General features: G+C 42.5%; 1 protein-coding gene across 1 annotated transcript in view; it reads left to right on the forward strand.

The window, feature by feature from the left end:
* The window catches only part of STK4 (serine/threonine kinase 4), a 238,879-nt gene that overhangs the window by 126,005 nt on the left and 88,625 nt on the right, over positions 1 to 24,249 (forward strand). Inside the window, exons 6-8 of the mRNA XM_085619348.1 lie at positions 10,442 to 10,609; positions 15,188 to 15,325; positions 17,374 to 17,496. Of these exons, the coding sequence (XP_085475474.1) occupies positions 10,442 to 10,609; positions 15,188 to 15,325; positions 17,374 to 17,496 (429 nt within the window). The remainder of the gene's footprint in view (positions 1 to 10,441; positions 10,610 to 15,187; positions 15,326 to 17,373; positions 17,497 to 24,249) is intronic.

The raw sequence follows: 24,249 nt of genomic DNA on the forward strand, positions 1-24,249 counted from the left end.
CACATTACTTTGTAAATTGCCTTCCTCAAAATCCCCTCTTTCCAGGCGTTTGTGTGTTTCACTGTGCCTGAACATGTAGGAGTCGTGTGCTCTCTGGGTGTTTTGCCACTATATCAGTAATTGCATTATGTGCATCACACACAACTTGAATATTGAGGGAATGTATATTTTTCCTATTCTGAAACAGGTATTCTATATGGGCTGGAGGACAAATGGGAACATGTGTTCCATCTAAACATCCTAAGACATGGAAAAATATGGTCACCCTGTTAAAGTTTAATTTTGTGCTTTGGATTTCCTCTGCATTCCTGGTTACATATATGTACCTGTTGATGTGTAGGAGCATGGCATCTAGGAACATCTTCAAAAAACGCGACAGCACACTATGACACCCCACAAGCAACCACACTCGCTCCCTGATTGCTGCCCGAGGTCAAAAGGTGCAGTGAGCACCGCACCCGCAAATGAGTGAGGATGGAACTGCTGCGCAGTGTACTGCTTTCAAGATGTGGTTGCAGCAATTCAGTCAAATCCAATATCACTGCACTATTTAGCCTGTATTTTGAAAAGATTTCCTCCTCGATCTGTTGGAAATTAGTAAGCCTGATTTTAAAGATCCTCGCCTGTGTCCTCCTCCACATACAGTATAGCCATTGTAGAAAACCCTAATGCATTCTGGGCCAGCTTTTATAGTTTGCACACAGTTATCACCTGAAACAATTTAGTGCAAAATTGCATGTGCAAAACAGCTTTTTGTTGTGACTAGTCTCTAAGGGCCATATGTATCATTCCAAATTGCGATTGCAAACGCCAACATTCGCAGAATTTCGCAATTGGGCTTAGTGGTATGTATTAAAGGAAAACTGCCTTGCAAAATAAGGAATCGCAAAATTTGCGATTCCCTATTTTGTGATTGCATTTAAGGAATCACAAATTGCGTTTCCTTAAATGCAATGTAAGAAGCACAGAAAAAGTGCAATTTTGGCCTTAAGGAATCGCAAATTACTACCACCTTCAAGTTGCTGGTAATTTGCGATTTCTTTGAAAAATTCACTTTTTTGCATTTTTCAAAGTGCCATGTGGCGCACATACATGCCCTTAGGGCATGTATGTGTGCCACATGTGCACACATGCACATTTCAGGGGTGCAACAGGGTGTCCTTTTGACACCCTGGCACCCTTGAAATTGCATTCTCAATTTGCGATTCTCTAATTGAGAATTACAAATTGAGAATGTCTTCCCATTCATGCCTCTGGGCCTTTAGGCCCATAGGAATGAATGGGGAGGTATTCCCTAATTGCGAATTGCAATTTGCGATTCGCAATTAAGGAATATGTAGGATTCGCAAAATTATTTGCAAATCCTAGATGCATAGCGTTTTGCGATTCTCAAATAGCGATTTGCAATAAATCGCTATTTGAGAATCGTAAATGAACATTGTGATAAATATGGCCCTAATTGAGACTCCCACGAACAAAGTTTGCGAGTCGCAAATACCGATTCGGTATTTACGATTCGCAAATATTAGCGATTTGCCAATCCGTCGCTACGCAATTTTTGGTCAGCGAATGGTATTCGTACATGACAGAATGCCTCCTTTTTGGTTGCTGACCTATTTGCAAGTCGCAAATAGTTTGGATATCTGCCCCTTAATCCAGTTGCCTGTTTTGCACCATAACACGTCCACAGTACTGTTTCCTCAGGTTGCTTCTTTTTGTAGCGTGGGGTTGGTTTTTGTTCATAACCTATACATAGTCTGCCATCTAATGGATAGATTGAAAAAGTTCACTTGTTTCTATTACAGCGCTATGCTGTCTTGCTCTTTCTCCACTGGTTGTGCAATTGCTTGCTCCGCAGGTAGCTCTAGAAAAAGCACCACTGAGTAATCGAAGTTAGTTTTAATCTTTCCAAAAATGTTGGAGCGTCTCTACGCATACTTGTTCAACTCCTTATACAGGTGTCACCCGCTGCCACGTAAAGTGTTTTTTGTTTGTTTCACCTCGTTGACAGGACACAGAGGCCGTTCCTCCATCTCCTTTTCCTCGAAGTTGCACATTTCTATTTGTTTTGTGATTTGAGTGTCTGCAATGATCTACCCCGTGATGTTGCGCATGCCGTTTACAAAAGTCTTCAAATAATGCACCAATCAGCCCTTGGCGGCTGACTGTCACGAGGCCTGTGTCTAAAAAAAAAAAAGCATCTGAGTTGTTTGTATTTTCTGCAATTAAATGTATTCAAGATCGCCGAGGATCCATCATATGTCGATGTCCAAGCATGGATGTCCGAGTACCAAAGGCCGTGAGTAGCGAAATTGACCACACACAACACGCTTTGACCTCAATTACATCACCGGACATCAGACCTGTGACCCTGAATCTTCTCAAGAAGTGATGTCACATGACCTTAACCCGGATGACATTAAAATAATTTACAGTGCTGTAGTTCCATGGTAATTACATAGTTAACTTAGTAGCAGAAGACAGATAAGTGTCTATTTTAGATACCACCTATATTTTTGTTGGGGTGCTGACTTGATATAGCAAGGGAACATTTCTCATTTCAGTTTGTCTTTAATGAAAAAATATGTGCTCGTTTGAAGAGTGGAATTTAGTGCCACAAAACGTAGAACAAAGTTGGTACCCTAAATTATGTGTACCACAACATGGCATTATTTAATGGTTACTTCTACTAGAAATGCATTAAGAAAAAGAAAAGGACAAACAAATTGTAGTAGTTAGTTTGATGTATAATAATTGATGTGGAACATGGTACATAAGTTTACAACGAACTCTACCTCACTTATGCTTGGCGGGAATTCACAAAGGGATTCCAGGCAGATATGCACCCTTTTACAGGTGTGGAGATCTCCACACATGTAAATCACCCTCAAGGGGTGTTACTGAGGCTGTTTCTGGTCATTCCAAGGCTTGGTCTGCCCTGGAAGTTTTTGAATCCCTACAAACTAGTATGTTTGTGTGCATTTGCAAACTCTTATCTTTTTCCTCCCATCCCAGTAAGGGTCTTATTTTTACTCTAGCCAAACCTGGCACAAATCTCTTATGGTGCAGAGGGGTAGGCGACGGGGTTACTCCACAGGGAATAGACTCCCCATCAAGGAAAAAAACCGAAGTGTGTATTTACACAAATTAATCCTTTTCCTCTATGCTGAGTTGTTGCAACAGAAAACTCTGTAAAGGAGAATGAATTGCAAACTTTGGTATCCGGTAATTTCCCTGGGAATCCGCAGGGAAACCTGTGCCTGGTGCAATTCCAGTCAGTATTTGTGAATTCCAAGAAGTAGTAAAACTACACTCGGACATAGATTTAAAACTCAGAGTGTAGTTTCACTGCTTTTTTGTGTTTATTGCCCCCCAAACATTGAATTAGGACTACGCTATTGACCTATGTTATTTCTTATTGTTAATACTTTTTTTTGTATAACTCTTTTTATTGAATTTATGCAATAATAGTTAATCATTTTATGATCACCTGTATTGCATTATCACAAGTGATGAGCACGGGGGGGAGGGGGGGGGGGTGTTGTGCTAAACCCCATCATTTTTCAAGTATTCTCAATAATGAAACCTAGCAAGTCCTTTAAAAATGGAAATGGGCTTGTCTTTACTACTTTCATTTTTTATTTAACCATAAGAGGGCACATTACACTTCATCATTTTTGTATTTTTAGGAGCTGTAAGGGGAATGTCCAAGCAGAAGCCCCAACAAGTAAGAGATGCTAATGAGGGCACTGTTTACATTCTGTTCTTTGCACTGATCTTGCAACCACTGAGGCCAGGGGTTGCGAAGGCAGTGCCAGGGGTCGCAAGGAGAATATTTGAGAGCACTATTTATATGTTTCTGTTGAGCATTATCACCTTTAAAAATCAGTCACCACATTAACATTTAAAATACAAGAATGCTGAAAATACTAGTCTTTCAGCATGAAATTTAAACACCCACCTGTGCTTTTTAAGCTCATTTGGATATTGCTGCCAAAAAAGTATTTCCAATTGTCTGAAGTTTGTCCACAATTACATAGTTGACATAAAACCTTTCTTTTTTTTTGTTTTTGTTTTTATGGATTTGTAGCCTCTTAAATGTGGCGTCTCATTTCATCCTGCCGCATTATTTCTAAATCCTTATCAGAGAACACCTACACTCCTGAGGCGGAAAGCCGGGAAAATCGCTGCCACTGCTTTTTAACCTGTTCTTGTGATACTTTGTGTTTTAAACTCACTATTCCCCCCGGCACTTGATCCGGTGACAGGGCACCTTGTGGGCTTCCCGTGCAGCGGATTTCAGCGCTGACGCGGGGCTCATTTCTTTTTGCTGCCATCTCCACGGGCCACGCCCACTATCGCTAGGCCACGCCCCCTTCCCCCTTATAATCATGTGCCTTTCAAGGACGCGCAGCGGACGAGCGCAGCGGGCGCGCCGTTTGCGTGCCGAAGGCGCGCCTAAGGCAAGCCCGTCTGCGCCCGTCCGCGCCTGGCCGGGCCTAGGGACTAGGCAGAATGGAGAAAACTATAGTTCCACCTCCCTTGAACTCCGTTCTCTGCAACACTCTGGCACCCCCTACCTCGATCCCGCCTCACGCGCCTGCCTAAAGGCTAATAACATCTATCCTCTCCACCGATGCAGGAGACCTCTTCTACCACGCCTCAAGGTTCTAACCCCACTAGTTCTACCCCAAGTCCTAATGCCTTGACACTTCGCTGCCTATACCTTAGCACCAGATCTCTGGTAAAACACCAACTAGACATCTTCTTACTGCTTAACTCGGATAGACCAGACATGCTATTCGTCTCTGAAACCTGGCTCACTGCGGACTCCCTACTGGATATCCTTACAGCTCTACCGGCAGACTATTACATATTGTTAGCAAACAGAGAACCAGGAAAGCCTGGGGGTGGCATTGCCGCCATTATCCATAAAGATCACACGTTCACCACCTTACCTTCCTTGGACCTACCAGACACTGAAAACCTTGTAATCAAATCCGATACAGACAAGGGAATTATGGTGCTGGTATTGATCTATCGCCCACCTAAAACTATGCTTACATTCCCAGTTTCTCTGACTGAGCAAATGGCTAGCCTAGTCGTTAATTATGATAAGGTTATGCTGATTGGGGACTTGAATTATTGGTACAATGACCCGGAAGCAGGACCCCAGGCCACAGAACTTTTTGAGCTTCTCTCCCATCTGAACTTCTCTCAATCAGTCCTGACCCCCACCCATGAAAAGGGACATATCTTGGACCAGATTTGGTCACACAATGTCCCATTATCCACCCCGACGACAATGCCTTGCATATGGTCCGATCATCACCTACTGCAATTCTCTATCACCTTTTACGGCCATTCAAAGGCTCCCATTTCCGCGGGGGGGGCTCTTAAGGAAATGGAGTTCATTAAATAACCTAGACTTTCTGTCCACCTTGGCTAATTCCATCTCAGCATCTTCCCCAGACATTAACATTATGGATAAAGATCTCACGGAATGGCTCTTGGCTGCCTGCAACAAGCACGTTCCACTAACCAAGTTCTCACGTGCTCGCCGCATGGACGCCCATAGGTGGTTTACCGCAGACCTAAAAAAATAAAATCTAGAAGTGTGCCAATTGGAGAGAAAATGGAGACACGGGTACTCTGACGAAGATAGATCATCATATACATCTGCCCGTAGGAAGTATAAGAACTCCATCCTATCTGCTAAGGCAGTTTTCTTTTCTGAAAAAATCTCCAATGCTCAAAACAAATCCAGAGAAATCTTTAGGGTCGTAAATGACCTATGTAATGATGTTAGAACCCCCCCCCCCACTCAAATGATGTGCAATCAGCTTAATGACTTTTTTAAGGTTAAGATCGCCATTATAAAAGAAAGTATCCAGATCAGCTCTACCACGGCGGACAGAGTGGATATCTGCAGAAACCCCTAAGAACTTGAGGCTATCCCTCCCATAGACCAATCCAGGCTAGCTGAGTTGATGAATCGCGTAAAGTCCGGGTCTCCCAACGACCCCTGTCCCCCGCATGTACTAAAGGAAGTTTACTCTACACTCCCCTGAGGAATACTCCCCCTCCTGAACGAGTCCCTATTGCAGGGTATAGTCCCCAACTTGTTTAAAAAACGCTACGCTGGTCCCATTAATTAAAAAACCAGGTGCCGACTCATCTAATCTATCGAACTACCGGCCCATATCCCTCCTCCCTTTTGGTGTAAAGATTCTAGAAGCCCATGTGGCCAGTTGTATCTCTAATTTTATAGAGACATCCGACTACCTGGAGCCTAACCAAGCCGGCTTTCGCCATGCGCACTCTACCGAGGCTGTGATCCTCGCTGTCCTGGACACAATGAGGTCTAATGCCGATAAGGGCATACATCAGGCCTTGGTGCTCCTGGACCTGTCGGCAGCGTTCGACACGGTGGATCATACCATCTTATTACACCGTGTCGAACAAGCCGGCCTACGAGGCGCGGCCCTCGGTTGGGTCAAGTCCTTTCTGAATGACCGATTCCAGGCAGTCAAGTTTGAGAACTTCACGGCGCCCAAACTTTCCACCACCTGCGGCGTTCCGCAGGGCTCATCATTGTCCCCCCTCCTGTTTAATCTATACCTCAAACCCCTATTGCACTCTCTAAAAAAACAGGAAGGTTACAATATATAATTATGCGGACGACCTGCAGCTTATATTCCCACTAAACTCAACTGACTCCGTCGAGGAATTTCAGGCCACTATGCTGCACATTCAAGGGTGGATGGAGGTGAACCACCTAAAACTCAACCCTGGAAAGACCGAGCTGGTACTCCCGGGTATAAGTGCAACCAGCTGGGGCCCTCACTTCTGGCCGTCATCAATGGGATCTCCTCCGTCTCCCTCTATTTCGGTGAAAAGCCTCGGGATCACCCTCAACTCCGATCTCTCACTGAAAAGTCAGGTGGGAACGGTGATCTCATCTAGTTTTTTCCAGCTACGGAAGATTAAGAAAATTGCTTATCTGCTCACGCACTCTGCCCTCATTCAGGTGGTAATCGCCTTGGTCCTCTCCCGCTTAGATTTTTCCAATTCCATTTATTTAGGTCTCCCCCTGACTCTGTCTAAACGCCTGCAAATCGTGCAAAATCAGGCGGCCAGACTAATCTTTAAAAGCAACGGCAGGTGCTCAGCGAAACCACTGCTGGCCACTCTTCATTGGCTACCTATAGCCCAACGGGTAACTTTTAAAGTAGGCTGCTTGGCCTTTAAGGCTCTCCATGGAAAAAGCCCTAAGTTTTTATTAACCATCTCATAAACAAACATGAACCAACTCGTAATCTCCGCTCTGCCCACCTGTCCCTCTTCACCTTGCCCTCCTTTAAAAAGAAACGTCTTGGCGGATGCCGATTTGCTTATTTGGCCCCAAAGATCTGGAACTCTTTTCCCTTGTCACTCAGGAGATGCACTAATCTGACGGAATTCAGGGGCGCACTGAAGACCTGGTTATTCAAGCAAGCACACGGTTAGGTTACTGTTTACCATCTTTTCTCACCATCAGCGCCATGAAACCTCTGGGTGCCCGTGCGCTTAACAAATCTCGAATAACATAACCGTGCAGTTCAAGGACTTTAAATTATGCAGGATTTAACAGTAGAACAAAACATTCGCTCTCCTGGAAATTTACTTGACCAGACCCAAACTTGACCCATATTTAGGCTCTTACTTACTACACTAGCCCGACTTCGCTATTACTTCAAAACTGTATGCACGCAAAGGCCCGAATGGCATTGTTGAGCTAAGCATGTGTACGCACACACCGGAGGTGAGATGATTCCTCTTGTGGTTCTTAAGGGTCATCATGAGCTCCGTCAGCGATAGTTGGCAGTCATTGCAATGAGAGGTTGAGTATGTCTCAAGTACTTCATTGTCAGGAGTAAGCTAGGTCCGACACATCACTACCAGTTATCTCAACAACCCATCCTACCCAAAAGCTCTTAAGTCATGCCAAAAGGGCTCTAAGAGTAATGCCTGCAAAGTTGATACATCTGGCTAGTTTTTACCCCAGGTTTCAGCTGACCACTTTTTGTTCTGTCTATAGGAGGACATGAGATCCAGTTTATGTCCCCTTCAAAAATGTTACAGTTTGATGGGAAATCCTCTTCTCGACAATTGTGGATGAGGTACTTGAAGTGTGAATTGGGTGTAGAGACGGATATGCCCTTGCATGGGGTTATGTCCACACCTGCCAGACTGATACTTTTTCTACTCTTCCTAGACCTTTAGCACATATTGTTGTAGACAATAATCAAAATCTAAAACAGTAGGTATCATGCAAGATGTTCAAGTTGTGTTACATACCTAAAACTACTACTTAAAATCCTGCCACATTTGCAGATTCACCCAAGAATACAGCCCACGTTAACACCCACATTGCCAAGAGGCTCTGATAACCATCTTTAAGCATGCATCCCTGATTGTGGGAACAATGACCTGTATACTTTTTCCAAAAGTGGGACCAATGGCTAGTGAACATCATTCAGTAAGGTTAAACCTTGGACGAGCCTTGAGTCCTAATGTGCTCTGTGATTTCAAAAGTTGTCTCTAGAACTCTTAGAAAAAGAATCCGATTATTGTATTCCATACATTACGTATTCTCTGTGCTATCTGTGTTATTGTCAACATAGCCCAATTTCCTCTCTTGTTGGTTCGATTTTAAATCCTCACCAATCCTTCCTTGGTCTTAGTTTAGCTACTTTGACAAAAACAGCTTCCTAATCCAACTTTTTTGTTTTTTCCAAATCGTACCCATCTGCAGGATGGTCCCAAGTTTCCATATGGAGTCTGATGCAGTGATTAACTATGACCAACAGAGAGCGGTCACCTTACTAGGGCACCAAAGATATTATGAGGCCATGGAAATGACAAACTCTGTCTAACTCAAGTACAGTGTCATAACACACATCCATTTAAAATATCAACCAATAAATGATTGTTTCCTCTGGAATAAGATACACCTTACCTACCAGTTCCACTGTAATGGGCATATACTGAATGTATTAAAGGAGAGCACTGGTCCAAAAACCAAATCGTGTGGCAATCCAAATATATTTTGTGCAGTGCCAGTAGATTACATAGATAAATGTATTTCCCGGCCATTCAAGTGAATAAATCCACTGTATTTTTCTGCCATAACTTTTCTTTTTTGAATTCGTGATTTGTTTGAACTACAGTTTTCAAGAAACAACACAATATTTTTGTATTACAAGTGATGTTCATCTCTACAGCTCATGTTAAAATGATCAACCTGAGGTTGCTATCCTCAGTGTTAATCCTTTTTTGTGAGTGTTCTAAAATGTTTTTAGTTTAGAAACAACAAACCTATACTTTTGGACTACTTTGTCTTCAGGAAGACTTGGGGCCAATAACGAGTTGACCAGTAATCGTGGGGCGAGAAACACGCAGTCGTAATTGCTAATACTGTGCGGTTATCACCAGGCTGTCTCCATGCAATTATGAGTTAACGACCAGGCGCTGTAAAGCTTAGATCTCATCAGTAGTCCTGTTTCAAGTGTTAACAGGAGTTTATGGCTATATCAGGATTTCTGTTTGACTTGTGATCATCATACTAGATATATAACACCCTATGATCTTATCAAAACCATTACCTCTGCATAGCTCTTGTGCCCAGACTGCTTGGACTGGACTCAGAATATTAACTACAGCAGATGGAGGTAATGACCGTGAAGCATGAAAGTCGAAATTGTAGTGACCTAGCTTCTAAGTAAAATGTATACTAGCGAAAGTACATTAACAAATTGTATATTTTACCACCTTTACCCCATGTCCCCTTAAAGGTGTAATCGCACCATTTAATAGCTTGCTGTTAAGTCATAACCCTATGTTCTTTATTTTTTACTTAAAATTACCCATTAAAGTTTCTTATTTTCTGGCTGGACAACCCAAATATTGCCAGACAATTATGTGAGAATCATTAGAGAAAGGCTTTGGCTCTGCCCACAAGTTGAGAGCTAAGAGCACATATTTTGATTAGGCAGAAGTTGTGTTCTTCCAAAAAGTGCTCGCCCTCCACACAGCTGTGATCCTTTTTGTTGATTTATCCAGCTGCCTGAGCTTGAACTTTCAGGGGCACACACATGAAATTATAAAGCTATTAAAGTGTCTTAAATAACTGGATAATTTATTTTGTTTTTCTCTGGCAGTAGCACAGATGGGAGGAGGGCAGTCATTAACCTACATAGATTTTTAGGTCTGGCTTGACAGTGCAACTGTCACCTGACCATTTAACCTGCACCAATATTATTCTACAGTTCTTTGCTTCCACACAAATATGTATCTTTTCTCATGATATCTACTTGTAATGCTATATATTACCATACAAGAGTCCTTACCTATTGGCATTGCTAATGCTTGTCTTATATGTATTTTTGCCGCCTTTTAGGATACCATGGCAAAACGAAATACAGTTATAGGTACCCCATTCTGGATGGCTCCGGAAGTGATCCAAGAAATTGGTTATAACTGTGTCGCTGATATCTGGTCTCTGGGAATTACAGCTATAGAAATGGCAGAAGGAAAGCCACCATATTCTGACATTCATCCAATGAGGGTAAGAATATTTTCTTTGGGGTGGTGTCTCATTATGCATTTATTATTATAACGCATGCTCATTCTGCTACAACTTGGGTTAATTTCAGGAGCACACCCTCCTGCCTTGCATAGTTTCCGAAATGTCTTTCCAGTGCTCTGAATTATTACTGTGCATTATAATGAATAACTGTGCCGAAGATTAAAATTGCAAGTTTACTGGGAGATAAGTAGGCCAGCTCATAAAAAAGGTATTTTGGCCCAAGCAGGGACAAACAGTTGTGGGTATCTTTTCACTCTGAAAACAGATCTTCTTTTCTTTAATATTTAGTATGCCCTAGTCCTATTCATTACAAAATCAGCCCCATATGTTTACGGGTATCACTAGGGGTTCGTTTATTTAATGGGTAAAGGGTGGTTTTCAACAGGTTTTTCAGCTTGTCTCACTACATTGGTGTTAAAACTGCAGCCAATCCACAACACAGCTGCTTTATCTGGACTCACAGATTTTAGTTTTACTAGTGGGCAGTGTGTATATACACTAACTCTCACATATGACTTTTAATTTCCACATCACTGGGACCCATGACTTGCAATACATGTCTCACTTAGGGTGTTGCATTGAGGAATACAAAAAAGGTACGGTGAAATGCTTGAATTTCAGCCTCTGGTAACTACTCGAACCTGAATCCCAGTCCATTGTTCTGTAGCCCACCGTGCCACCTCAGACAGAAACCAGCCATATTCAAATCAACCTTCGTCCATTCAGTACAGTCCGCATTGCGAGGCCACGACCCTTATGAAAGGCAAAACATGCAACCTCAGACCGGCTCATTTTGGTTTTGCACAGGGCTGCATTAGGTTAGCGCTGGACACAACACTCCCAAATATCTCTGGAAAGCAGTGAGGAATCCTTCAATGCTGCAAGTAGACAATCCTCAAAAAAAACTGGGACAGATTCTCACCTTGCAGTTGCTGAAGCAGGATATTTATAGGATGAATCCTGTGACTTTTGGCGATGCCCCTACATGGCCCCTCATAGAACGCCCACATTTTTCATTGCCATAGTTTTTGTCAGTGATTGACATCTGTTCTGTGAATGTGCCCAGAGTCTTCAAATGCTTTCTTAGTGGTGAAAGCGTGCATCGCTCCCCTCAACAGCTGCTGAACTGTAGCAATGCTGGTCCTGCGGAACCGCCATGTTCGGCACTCAACCCCCTCAAAGCCATCCTCCATGTCGGTGCCAGACTTTTGTCTCCACAAGTAAATTCGACAAAATTCCCACCATCATCCATTTAAATTGACTGATGGTTGAGGCTACAATTAGGCACAAGCAGGGATGTTTAACCTTCGACCTCTGCATCTTAACATGTCATACTATCTCTGTAACTTCCTCAATCCCTTATCTGGGGGCCAAATATAGCTCAGTCTACTTCTGAAAAGCTCGAGATTCAACCCACAGCTAGTACTAGGTCTTAACCGGAGGTGGCACGACATGCTGGAATTTGCTACCAATGAACCAAAAACCTTGCTTCTTTCCTTCCAGCGACATCTGAAGAACCATCTCTTCAGGCTTTACCAAAGGAAGGAGTACTGAGTGCTGTCTCCCACCACAGACTGTGTCCTCTGTTTTCAGCTACCAATATCTCTTGTTGTCCTAGCTTTTTAATGTTGCATGTGTAAACTACCATTATATTTGTTTTCCTAGTGTATGGTCATACTAGTCTTGTTCCTCAGCGCTATTCAAAGCTGTTAAATAAACATTCACTCCCTGATATGTTCTTGCCAGGTGCTGAGATGCCTCAACACTCACTCTTTGGAGTGGTAACCTTTGATCAAATTGTAGGGAGACAGTAATTACAAGCACAAATGTCCATCTTATTAGGAAGCATTATAGCCAATATACAGATCCTGTTTCATTAGTGCTATAAGTTCACACAATAATTGGAGTTTTGCCTCACTATTGGTCGTTTCCACCCAATTTCCTGTATGCTCTGAATCTGATTTAGATTGCTTTTTCCAGTCAACAGATAAGTGTCACATTTAATTTTGCCTAGCAGTGAACAGGTCCCTTGAGCAAGGGCTGCCAAGAAAACACACACATTACTGTTAAAAAGAAGTAGGCATACATCCTTCCTTAACTACTACTTCACATTTCTGTTGTCTTGGCATCTCCAATGAGAACTTGTACACAGACACCAGTCTTAGAGGACAGGTAGTTCCAGTAATTTAGCCAGTAAAGGCATCTATCCTGTAAAAGGAAAGCATGCATGTGAGGCTAGCCTGTAGGCTGCAGCCACAACAGAAGTCCAAATATGAGACATCGGAACAAGATTATGTTATGCAGTTACAGAATTTAATATTGGGGAGATCTAGATGACTAGTATTGGTCATAGTACCAGGTTTAACAGGAGGGAAGGGATGTGACGGTACATCTGATTTTATATCACTGCAATCTGCCTGTGGACGTGGGAGTTACCATTGAAGCAGAGCAGAGTTGAGCTCTGAAACTTTGGAAGAAGTGGCACAGTTATAATAGCAAAACCAGGTGTGATCTCAGTGGAGGGGAACAGGACACTGAAATAGCATAATGGAATATACTTAAGCAACCTATAATGGTTCTTCAAGATGTGCACTAAATACCAAAAGGCATTTGTGTGATAAAATTTGAAATTATTCTCCACCCAGTTGAAAGATTCATGCTGAAATTCATTCTGAAGTTCACCGTATTAAATACAATTTCTGCTCTAGAGATTATATTTTGACCCATGTTGAGGAAAGACCAGTTATTTGAAATAAAGTTCATTATTCATTTCTGGTCTAGACATGTCATGCTGAAAGATTCTGGTCTCTTCTACTTTGTTTATTATTGATACTTCAGCCAGAAACCACTAAACGTTTCTGTCTAACCTGAGTGGCCTCCACCACTTCAGATTTGAGAAAGCCACTATTTTTACCTGCAGTAAATAAGATCTTTTTGCTGATCTCCGAATCGTAGTCTCCACAATTTCAGCTAAGCTGTGCAGCACTTCATCCAACCATGCATACCACACACAATTTATGTGCTCTGCATACAATCCGACACTCTGGACCATATTCGACCACGTACGCACTTAACACTAACCCTCTAGCTACATACCCTCAACCACGTTCTACATTACACCCTCCCTACCCACCTTTAGTCAACAACTTGCCTCCTTTAGAGTTTTTCTATAAATAAGCTGAATACTTTCCCTGCACAATGCACAACCCCAATTGAGCTCTGCTGGAGTCCAGCCATCCTCCGCACACCTTCAGTTTTGTTCACCAAATTTTCACCGGCTCCCTTCACACCCTCCGTCATCTTCACCATTTTCTTTGTCACTCCTCTTTACTTCAGGTAGGCACAGGGATACACTATTCATGCAATTAATGGTGGGAGGATCTACCAGTCAAAGTAGTGTGGGAGGTGTGTCTGTCTACAGAAAGAAGAAAAGTGGGCTGAAGGAGCTGTACATGAATCTCACAGAAGTGGCAGAAGAATTGTACTTTTTCTATATTGTTCAAGCTGGTGTCTATGAGCAGGTGCACGTGGCAGACTGCATGAATACATCTTCCCTTTCACAAAGAGCAAGAGAGCACTTAAAAGACTGGGTAGTAGCACATAGTTGCAAAATTGATTCAAACCAAGTCTGAGCCTCAAGTATTTTCACATCAAGCAAATCCTAACAAATCTGGATAGTCAAGAAGACCAACCATCCTACTAGCAGTGGCACATCAGAGAGTTAGGCATGCAATTTAGAAGATGGGTCTTCAAACCCCCTGCTGATTTCCAGTCATACTGTGAATTGAGAAGCATTGGAAATTTCCGGCAGAAATCTCCAATCGGGGAAACAGCTGAAAGCAATGATTGAGATATTATTACTGATAGGTAAGGTATTTTATCTATATAGATTTAACTTCAGAAGTGCATAGGAGAAAATGTGAAATGGCTATTGCATGAAAACTAAGACTTGCGCTGGTGTTTATGCAAGAGAAATGTTGCTCCGTCCCTGTTTCCCCGTCTTTGTAGAATTGTATTCTGTAAGTAAAGACGCCGACACCAGCTCACGTAATGACAAATCGTAAGTCTTTCATGAGGGTAAATATATGCGTTGGATCGAAAGGGTGCAGGCAGAGGATCCGATGCTGTTAAATATTAAGTGGCCATTTTATCCACGTCTTCATCTAGCGTCAATCTAGTCGGGCAACTCGAAAAGGAAGGGATCTTTGTAGTTTCTGCCTGATTACTTTTTACAGAGTTCTGGTGCCCTATCAAGTCTAATTTATGGATATGTTCAACCATTCAGTGATGGTGCTTCTTGCCACCCCCGACTCGCTGCAACTGGTTGGATCATTGTCAAATTTCAATTAAAGTTAAGTCTTCACGCATACTAGAATTCAAGGGTAATGAATTTAAGTTAATTCTTTTTATCTTTTTGGTAACCCTTAAATGTGCTTCTCTTAAATGGGCTCGTTTGTTGCAATATCTACATGAATTATTTATTATTGTGCTCACTGAATTTTATAAGTCGCTACATGTCAAGTCTGATAATTTGTTTCCATTTTTAACCAACATTAGGCAATTTTTATGATACCTACAAATCCCCCACCAACATTTCGGAAACCAGAGCTTTGGTCCCCTGATTTCAAAGATTTTGTGACACAATGTCTTGTGAAAAACCCCGAACAAAGAGCAACAGCAACTCAACTTTTACAGGTATTGTTGTTGATGTGGAAACCCATGTAAATAAGGACAATAATGTTCAAGGTCCCTGTTATCTTTCAAGTGTTGTGCATCAATGCAGGATTTCCAAATTAAGATGTAGTCTTTGCACATTACTTGTTTATGTTCTTCCTTATTCGCTAATCACTTATTACTGTGATGGTTTGATATGTGTTACACATGAACATTACTTTACAGAGAAAAATAACACGCAGCGCAAACCAGTAGAGATTGACCAGAAGAAATGAACCATAGACTTAGTAAATTTAAATGGGTAAATGGATATATTTTTAACTCTGAGGTATACTGATGGCCATATTGTGGGACATCTATTATACGTAATATGAGTCACCTAGTTTTCGCCAATTCTACAGGGACTAGGGAACGCTTGAAAATTGGACAATCACTATAGCAAGTGTTTCCTATTTTGTCTGGAATCTCAGGGACTACGTGCAACTGGAATCTCACTCACACCAATTGCCTGCAGTCTCCTCATGAGGTTTGATTCTTAAATTTCTAATATGGGCAATCAAGGACTACAGTAGAGGTTGATGTAAGATGTAGAAGCTCAGATGCATCCAATACATAAATGACATTCAATAATTGAAGTTTCCAGAAAGTGCTATTTTTATGTGCATTTATTTAAGAATGGGATATTTGGTCAATTGATGTGCATTTGTCTTGTAAAATATGATATTGTCAGCAGCGAGAACCTGGCTTCTCTCAGTAGTAGTAGCAGCTCAGTCTCAGTCGACCTCGTCCCAACCCCTGGAGTTTGGTAAAAAGACCATTTTCTCTAAGACTGTGGATTAGCTGCCATCAGCCTTCAGATGAGTCATGACCTGAACATGCGGGCCCTAATTGCTTATGGTAAAAGTAGGTAAACTTTTTGTTGAGCTCCCATCTCCAGTTGAGTAAAGTTCCCTGCTGTGGAGCCATAGTGTCACCTCAGAGTGAACCCATGCCAAGGGCTCTTGATGTGCATCTCTTGAGCAGGAAGACCTACAGATATAGTCAGAACTAATGACATCAGTGGGTCACAGGGTTACTACACATGGGTCTTTCAGTAGTATGGATTACTCTGGCGAGATTTAGAAACCCTGTATGCCACCGTCTCAAAACTCAGTGGGCTGGACAACTTGTGGTTGATAAAGGAGATCATGTTGGGCACACTGTGACAGCCATTTTGGATGTATAGAAAATAGCATTCCAAGATGATTGGCTGCCACTGTTGATTTTTTTCAATACTGGCACAGTTCTACAAGCAATGGCAAAGCCAATAGTGGAGGGCATCTTGTGGAGTGAAATCCTCAGCAGTGCTCCATTTCGGTTGGGGCAGGAGAAGGACGAATGCAGAGTTATTTGGGACACAGGGGAGCAGAGGATGATTCAGTGTGGGGAGAGTGGTGTGACTGGTAAGGAGAAAGCGTGAATGCCAGAGAGACATATAGGAAAAAGCAGGACATGCACACCCAAATTACAAATGATATTAAAAAAAGAAAGCAGAAGAAAAACGTTCCCGATGTCTGCCCCGGAAGGATATACGCAACCAATCAAAAAATCATTGTGAAACCTAACAGCTCCCATGGGTTGTGCACTAGACTTTGAACAAATGCCATTGAATCAGAAGCAGAGAAAAGAAATGGACAAGAAAGCCATCCAGTCATTAACAAGGGGAAGCCCAAAACTCACTCCAAGTGTATATATTAAAGTATTGGGTACTCTTCTACCTGTAGTAAGACCACTTCAGGCAGCCCAGTAGCTATAGTGCAGAATACATGCTTGGAAACAAATCATCTAATCTGCTAAGGAACACATCATTTTTTTGTATCGTTTCTTTCCATCACCGCGATTGAATGCATTTCTGTTTTGAAGCTTCTGAAACTGCATGTTTTAGTCTATTAGCAAAACATAGCATGTTATAATGATTTAATAATACATGTTAATATAGTGAATACAAGCTAATGAAAAAACTTAACCAGTTGTATGTCTTTTATTATCCCAAGGAAATTAATGCACCTATTTTTTTGTATTGCTTAAAGCATCCCTTTGTTAAAAATGCAAAAGGAGTATCAATTTTGAAAGACTTGATTAATGACGCAATGGAAGTCAAGTTAAAGCGGGTTGAAGAAAAGCATGAAGTAGATCAAGATGAAGAAAATTCTGTGAGTAACTAAAAGAACACAATTTGGACTATTTTCAGACAAACACTCCACTTTTCAAATGTGTAAAGTGTTTCTTATATCTGTGTGTGTTACCTGTCCATCACTTATATTTGGTGAGTGGACATCACTTTTTTGTAATTTTTCCAGTTACAAACACACCTCTCTGAGAAAAACATAGTATTCTCCTGTATTTACAGGTTAGGATATTTGCATATTGTAGGATGTTCTGTAGAAACCACTCACACAGGAAGCTGGCCTACTTAAGTTCTCCACTCAGGACTCTGCTCCTTCAAGGAAAGTGTAGGAGCCATTACTTTGATTAGAAATAATTATAATGTAACACCCTGTTTGCATCCCCATATTTACTACTTGCCAATCTACGTACTCCTTCTTTGTCCGACGTAATATAGATGTTGATGTTTACAGTAAATGGCTCAATGGCTCTCAGTTTCACATTCGAGTGAATATCCTAGACCTGAAAACTTGACACAGAGTAGGTAGGTTCGGAATGTCTGTGTACCTTACTAACAAGTAGACCATTACTGGGCACATCTTTAGTTTCAAGAATCATTCAGGTGATCTCAATATGTATTGTCGTGTAGTTCCTATGAAACCTCTTTAGGATCAGCACGTTTAGACAACCTACGCTGTAGGATTGGTGTAAGACTGATTCTAGACACCCCCAACGGTTATGTTGGCCTGTGTACCAGCTAGCTCACAGTGCAACTAGAAACTCCTCTTACCAAGGAGAGAATAGTTCTTGGCAACTATCTAGCATGACAACCCTGATCCCTCAGGACTGTCGAAACAGTGTAATACTTTTCGCTCAGTCACTCGTGCTCACTTAGTCTCGGAGAGATGCATAGAATAAACGGTATGGATGTTTTCGATAAGCATTTATTGAACAGTCGTTATTCTAGTGTAAAATAGGTGTGCTGAAACAATCACTAGACAGTAACAGATATTAATGATTAGAAGAACTAAGAAAGTAAAAGGATGGTAGATTTCTACCATTTTGCTATATCTATAAATGCATGCAAGTATATAAAATACATGACAAAATGCGTACTCCTCGATGCATCCTAACTAGATGTACCTAAGTGTACCTAGCATGTATGTAGGTGTTAAGCCAATAACCCTCTAGGATAAAGTCAACCCCATTACCTGAAGTGAGAGACTGTTGGACCGGTCTTGGTCTCGAGCTGGACACCCCACAAGGGACGTTAGACCACTGCGAGCTGTACTAACTGCATGCAGGAACCTCAGCGTCTCGCGTCATTGTGTTGGCATGGAAGTCCTGGTCTCCTCTCTCTTGTCTCAGCAAGATGTGATGTTTATATTCCCAAAGGTCTCCCGGGGGTTCTACCTTGCTGTGCCACTGTTGGACTTAGGATGACGGCGGGAATGAACTTTGTACATAGTTATTATGCAGGAGATGTAAGTCCTGCTGAGTTTCCAAGAATCCTCATGATTAATGTATGAGGCTGCTACTAGGTAAATCCCACGTTCGGTGTGTAGTGTCGTATCTAGGTAAAAGGTCAGTCCCCAAGAATCGTAATGTAGGGGAGGATATAGGTGATGTTACCTGAGCCTGTATTGGGGCACCTATATGAAATATAACAGTATTTAATTTGTTTGTTTTCTGTCCATGTGCTTTCACTTTGTCATCGGAGGCGAAGTTGTTTCCAGTACCTCTCAATAAACATTTTGTATCCCTTCAATCTGATAGAGACATCTAGCCGCAGATTCCTTACTTTAGAATCCTCCCCCAGGTACGAGGCTCGATTCAGAAATCTTTCCATAACATGTCTGTGTATGGGAAGAGGGCGCCGTGCAGCTAGACATCAGCGGGGCACACCCAATGTGTCGTCGACTGAGGCAATATAATTCCCCTCGCCGATGTCAGTTTCTTCTTTTCTGCGCTTGCAACGCAGTTAGGGGGCAGTATTCGGTCTCAACATTTTGTCGAGGAAACAGTGTGATTTGTTGTCTTCAGGGTTTAAGCCCTGTGGATCATATGACAGACAGATTTCTCCACAGATCCTTGTTTGTGGTGCCTTGGAGAACACCATGACTTCGAGGAGTGCAGGTCATGTCGGCATCTTCGGCCGAAGGCGTTGAGAGAGCATCACATGAAACTTCTGGCAGAGCGAGTATCAGAGGCACAGCGGCATTGTCAATCCTCATCAAATTCGAGAGATCGTTTGAGGAGACATTCACGCCGTCTCCCAACCTTGGGTTGTGGAGCATTCACAGAAGTCTACATCGCGCCTCCCTAAATTTCCTGGAACCGAGGCGAGACTAGCCCAAATGTGAGAGCATTACAATTCATTGCATAAAGTCTTTGGGCCCCCGTGTGCTTTCTAGCCCCAAGGAGGGGAGAGGTGCCCTGACTGTATCCTCACTGGCAGGTTCGCCCTCAGTGACAGTTGGGCCCTCTGAATCCATTATCTGATTGACGCAGAGCCCATTACTCTTTCCAATGTAGATACGACGCCGCAACAGCACCAGACTGCGTTGGCGGCTGCACCGATGGAGCTGTCTGCTTTAGACAACTCTGCCCTTAGTCAGCCGTTCAATGTTTTCCCTATGGGACTACACAGTTTTGAAGGTGAACAGGGGGCTGTAGGCCATCAAGTCCAGTCTCTATTGGAGGACAGTTAGCTGACTGAACTGGGTGAGGCCAATGGGCTTGAGTTCTCTCCAGTTTCAGATTTACTTTCTCCACCTGGTATAGCAATAGAGGCGAGTTCATCTTATGCTGACGTACTGAGGAGTGCAGCTGTAGTCATAGGTTGCTAGTTTCCCTCAGTGGAATTATTCACAGACCCTTTAGTGGATTTTCTTCACCAAGGTGAGACAGCAGTGGAGCCTTTACTCCCTTATAACTAGTCTCTAAATGACCTTTTGTTAGGGGCTTTGCCGAAACCTGTTATGAGTGCGCCAGTTGACTGGGCTGTAGCTCATAGACATCGACCTGCTCATGGGGACCCAGTTTGTCTCTTGTGTCATCCCACCACGAAAGGACTGGTGGTACTTGATGCTATGGCTTTGCCAGAAGCATAGTGTCCTTCCTTTTGGTACCTCCAAATAAAGAGTCCAGATGGCTGGAACACTGTGGGAGGAATATATTGTCTTCTGTCAGTTCAGCCTTGAGGTTGCTAAACATAGCATGTGTTTTTGGGCAGATATTCTCATGCTTTATGGGACTCAGTGGCTTTTCTTTACTATGAAGATGTTCATATACGTTTTGTACATGAGGAAAATATGTTTCCTCATAACTTCTAAGGTTTTTATTACTATACTAAAGGATCATTGCTCTTCTAGGAGATAAATATTTTCATCATTCAACTGGCTCTTCTAGGTGTTTGCAGTTTGGGTTCACACTTTGCAGAGTGTTGTCTCTAGATGGAATATACAAAATCATTCTGATTCTTTTTTTATTATAGAATCCTTTAAAATGTTCCGGTTAAAGTATGGGGATCCCTTTCTGGATCATGTGTAGATGGGTTGTAGGGGTCACATACTAACCTTGGTTTTTGCTAGGCTATCAAGGTTTCTTTTTCATACTTACTATCTTATTCAACTTTATGCTACTCTTGCTTGATGGTGGTGTCTCAGGCAATTTGCATTACACTGCCTTTTTGGTTGCTTTCCTACGAGGTATGGTTTCCATACTGTTTTGTCAGTATTGTCTGGCTAATTACTCTTGTTAATATGTAGTCGGTTATCTATTTTACTCCTATGTCAGTATAGATCTTTGGGATAGCCTAGACTTATTTGTATTATCTCTAGTTGATTTGTCTAGGGATTAGACTGGTTCTATGCCAATAGTTGCTATTGTTATCTTCAACTATTTTTAATAGAGCATTTGTTGTGCTTTCCCATGGGTGATGGACCTTTCTGTGTTTACATAGTAGGTTTGACTCGGATAGAACTCTATATGGCAAAAAGGTATTGCTCAAAGGCAGGACCTGCTGATCTGTGTTTCTCAAGTATCGAACACTCAGTTCGAGTCTGGATATACGAGCAAATAGCTTTACATTTATAGGATCATTTGGCAACATTTTTCTACTGTCATGGGTAACGTTATCCCTATGTTTTTATGGCTTTTCTTACTGTGGTCCCCTCTGTAGGGTTTATACTGTGAGCATGCACGGGTTTGGATCCTATTAAGTTAGGGTTGTTTTTTATTCATATTGTTAGTTTGCTTCTACCACAGTTTGTCATGCTAACATGGATAATTTTATTCCAATGCTTTTTAATGTTTTATGACTTTACTTGTCTGCAGTTCCTTCCACAGGTTTTAATTTGTAGAATATGTTATTACTCACCTACACTAATATGAATGTCCAGTCTTTTTCTTGTGCTCTAAACTGGTTTTGTTCTAATTAGAGACTTTTTAATACTCCGGGGTTGGTACGCTTTGGCATCCGATTCTAAAGTAAGGAATCTGTGGCTAGATGTCTCTATCAGATGAACAAGTTAACGCATTATCTGGTAGAGATGGGACCTAGCCGCAGATTCCTTAACAATCCTCCCATGTCTGCGAACTGAGTCCTCTTTGGTCTCAGTGATTTCGTTATGAAATTCACATACTGAATTAAGAAATTCGGTATGTGAGGGTGTCTTTTATTTTAGCACACTGTTTCAATAGGCAGTTTCTATATGTGGCTCCACGTTTTGAGCGCGGAAAATAGTCACGGTAGAAACTGACGTCAGTGAGGGAGTTATATGGAATCCGTCGATGATGTATCGGGTGACTGGCGTTGAAGCGGAGTTGCGCGACTCTCTCTTCCAATGTACATACGTGCTATGGAAATATTTCCGCATCCAGTCTCATGCCTGGGGGAGGCTTCTTCTTCTTCTTTTTTTTTTTTTTTTTTTTATAAACAACCGCAATGGACCGCACTCTGCTAGCTCCTCCTCCGGGTCGCCCCAAGGGAAGCTGGTACATGAAGTTCTTGAGTAGTTCACCCCAGTGGGTGCAAGTAAGTACTTGTTGAACTGATGATCTCTGATGGAGTTCTTGAGTGGTTCACCCCAGTGGGTGCAAGTAAGTACTTGTTGAACTGATGATCTCTAGACCCGATACATGTCCCGGGTTTTAAAATATCGCCCGAGACATGGCTCGGGTTTCGGGATAACTTCCCTCCTCAGTAGAGAAAATAGTTAGGGGTGGAAGAGAGGGCCGCCAAGCAACCGTCAAGGGCCTCAGTGCCCGCACAGGCACGCAGGTGCGTCGTCCAGGAGCTCGACAGCTCAATGCTTCTTTTTTTTTTTTTTATTAATTTTATTTATTTTCAATTGGCTGTGCATAAACAATCAATATAGCAAATTAACAGCAAGAACCGTGCATATTAGGTAGAGTAGCACAATAGCACTTATTGTATAATCTAATATGGTGAGCCATACAGGTTACATTTCCAAAACATGCTCTGTATGTAGTGGGCTGAAATCTACATTTCTTAATCCATGGCATGGTAATCTCAATTACATAATGACCATCCTCCTGTAATGCATGTGGCAATGAATCGAAGCTGACTAGATTACATAGTGGCTCTCTGAATGGGTGGGGAGTGTTCCATCTGTGTGGGGGGCATATCCCTTCAAAGGAGGAAGGCGGTAAAGGATTCTTAGATGTCACCGGTTCGAGCCCACAGTGGCATTAAGTCCCAACATGCAGAAAGTTGTTAATGACAATATATGATATCAGTGGGCCAGTTTTGGGCCATAGGCGTCTGCGACCTACCCAGTGGATTGCCACTCTGCACTTGGTCAGTAGAAGCATCAGTGCGGCTAATCTGCAAAATTCGCATGGTACGTCCTTCACATAGCCAAGCAGCCCAGAGATCGGAGAAAGGGGAATGGACATGCTAATGACGTCCTCTAATGTATGGAAAACTTTGGTGCAGAAGATAGCAACCATGGGATAATTCCATGCTAGGTGCATGAAAACTGCATGCGATGCATGGCAACGCTGGCGGTGAGAGTCGGCGGTAAGCCCCATCTGGAATAATTGTGTGGGCATGCGGTATAGGCGATGTAAAAATGTAAAGTGTATTAGGCGGAGTCAGTAATAGGGGGATAGCATTACAAGTTGGTTACAGCAAAAGGACCATTGGGTGTCAGTCAAAGGGGTGTCCTGGTCTGCATTCCAGGGTTCCCGAGCCTTTGGGATGGACGCTGGAGCAGATTGTTGCATGTGGAGAGAAAGGCGTGTAATCAACTTGTGTTGTGATACTGTAGTGTAGAAGGCGAACAATAAAGGGGAGAGCGAAAACCCTTGTCTCGTGCCCCATGTGACTGGAAAGGGTTCCTAGATGAGCCTGTTGAGGCGCACTCGAGCAGCCGGAAGGATATATAGGAGTTGGATTTGTGCGATAAACCTAGTGCCGAGACCCAGCCTCTGCAGCAGTGGGAAGAGGTATGCCCATTCCAACGAACCAAACGCCTTCTTGGCGTCTAGTAGTGCATCTGCAGCTGTGATCTGTGGATGCATCTGCAGCTGTGAACTGTGGATGCAAGTGGTGCGTCACTGCAAAAAGGGCCCGGAGGTTATGGGACGTCGACCTCCTGGGGATGAAGCCGGATTGTCAGGTTGCACCATCAGACAGCAGTAATTGCAATCTGTTTTGCTAAAACCTTGGAAAATATCTTATTGCCAGTGTTTATAAGAGACAGAGGGCAGTAAGAATCGCACTGATCTGCTGGCTTTTCAGGTTTAAGAAGTGTGGCTATGACGGCCTCGCT

Source organism: Triturus cristatus, chromosome 7, assembly GCF_964204655.1.
Source record: "Triturus cristatus chromosome 7, aTriCri1.1, whole genome shotgun sequence".
NCBI classification, from domain to species: domain Eukaryota; kingdom Metazoa; phylum Chordata; class Amphibia; order Caudata; family Salamandridae; genus Triturus; species Triturus cristatus.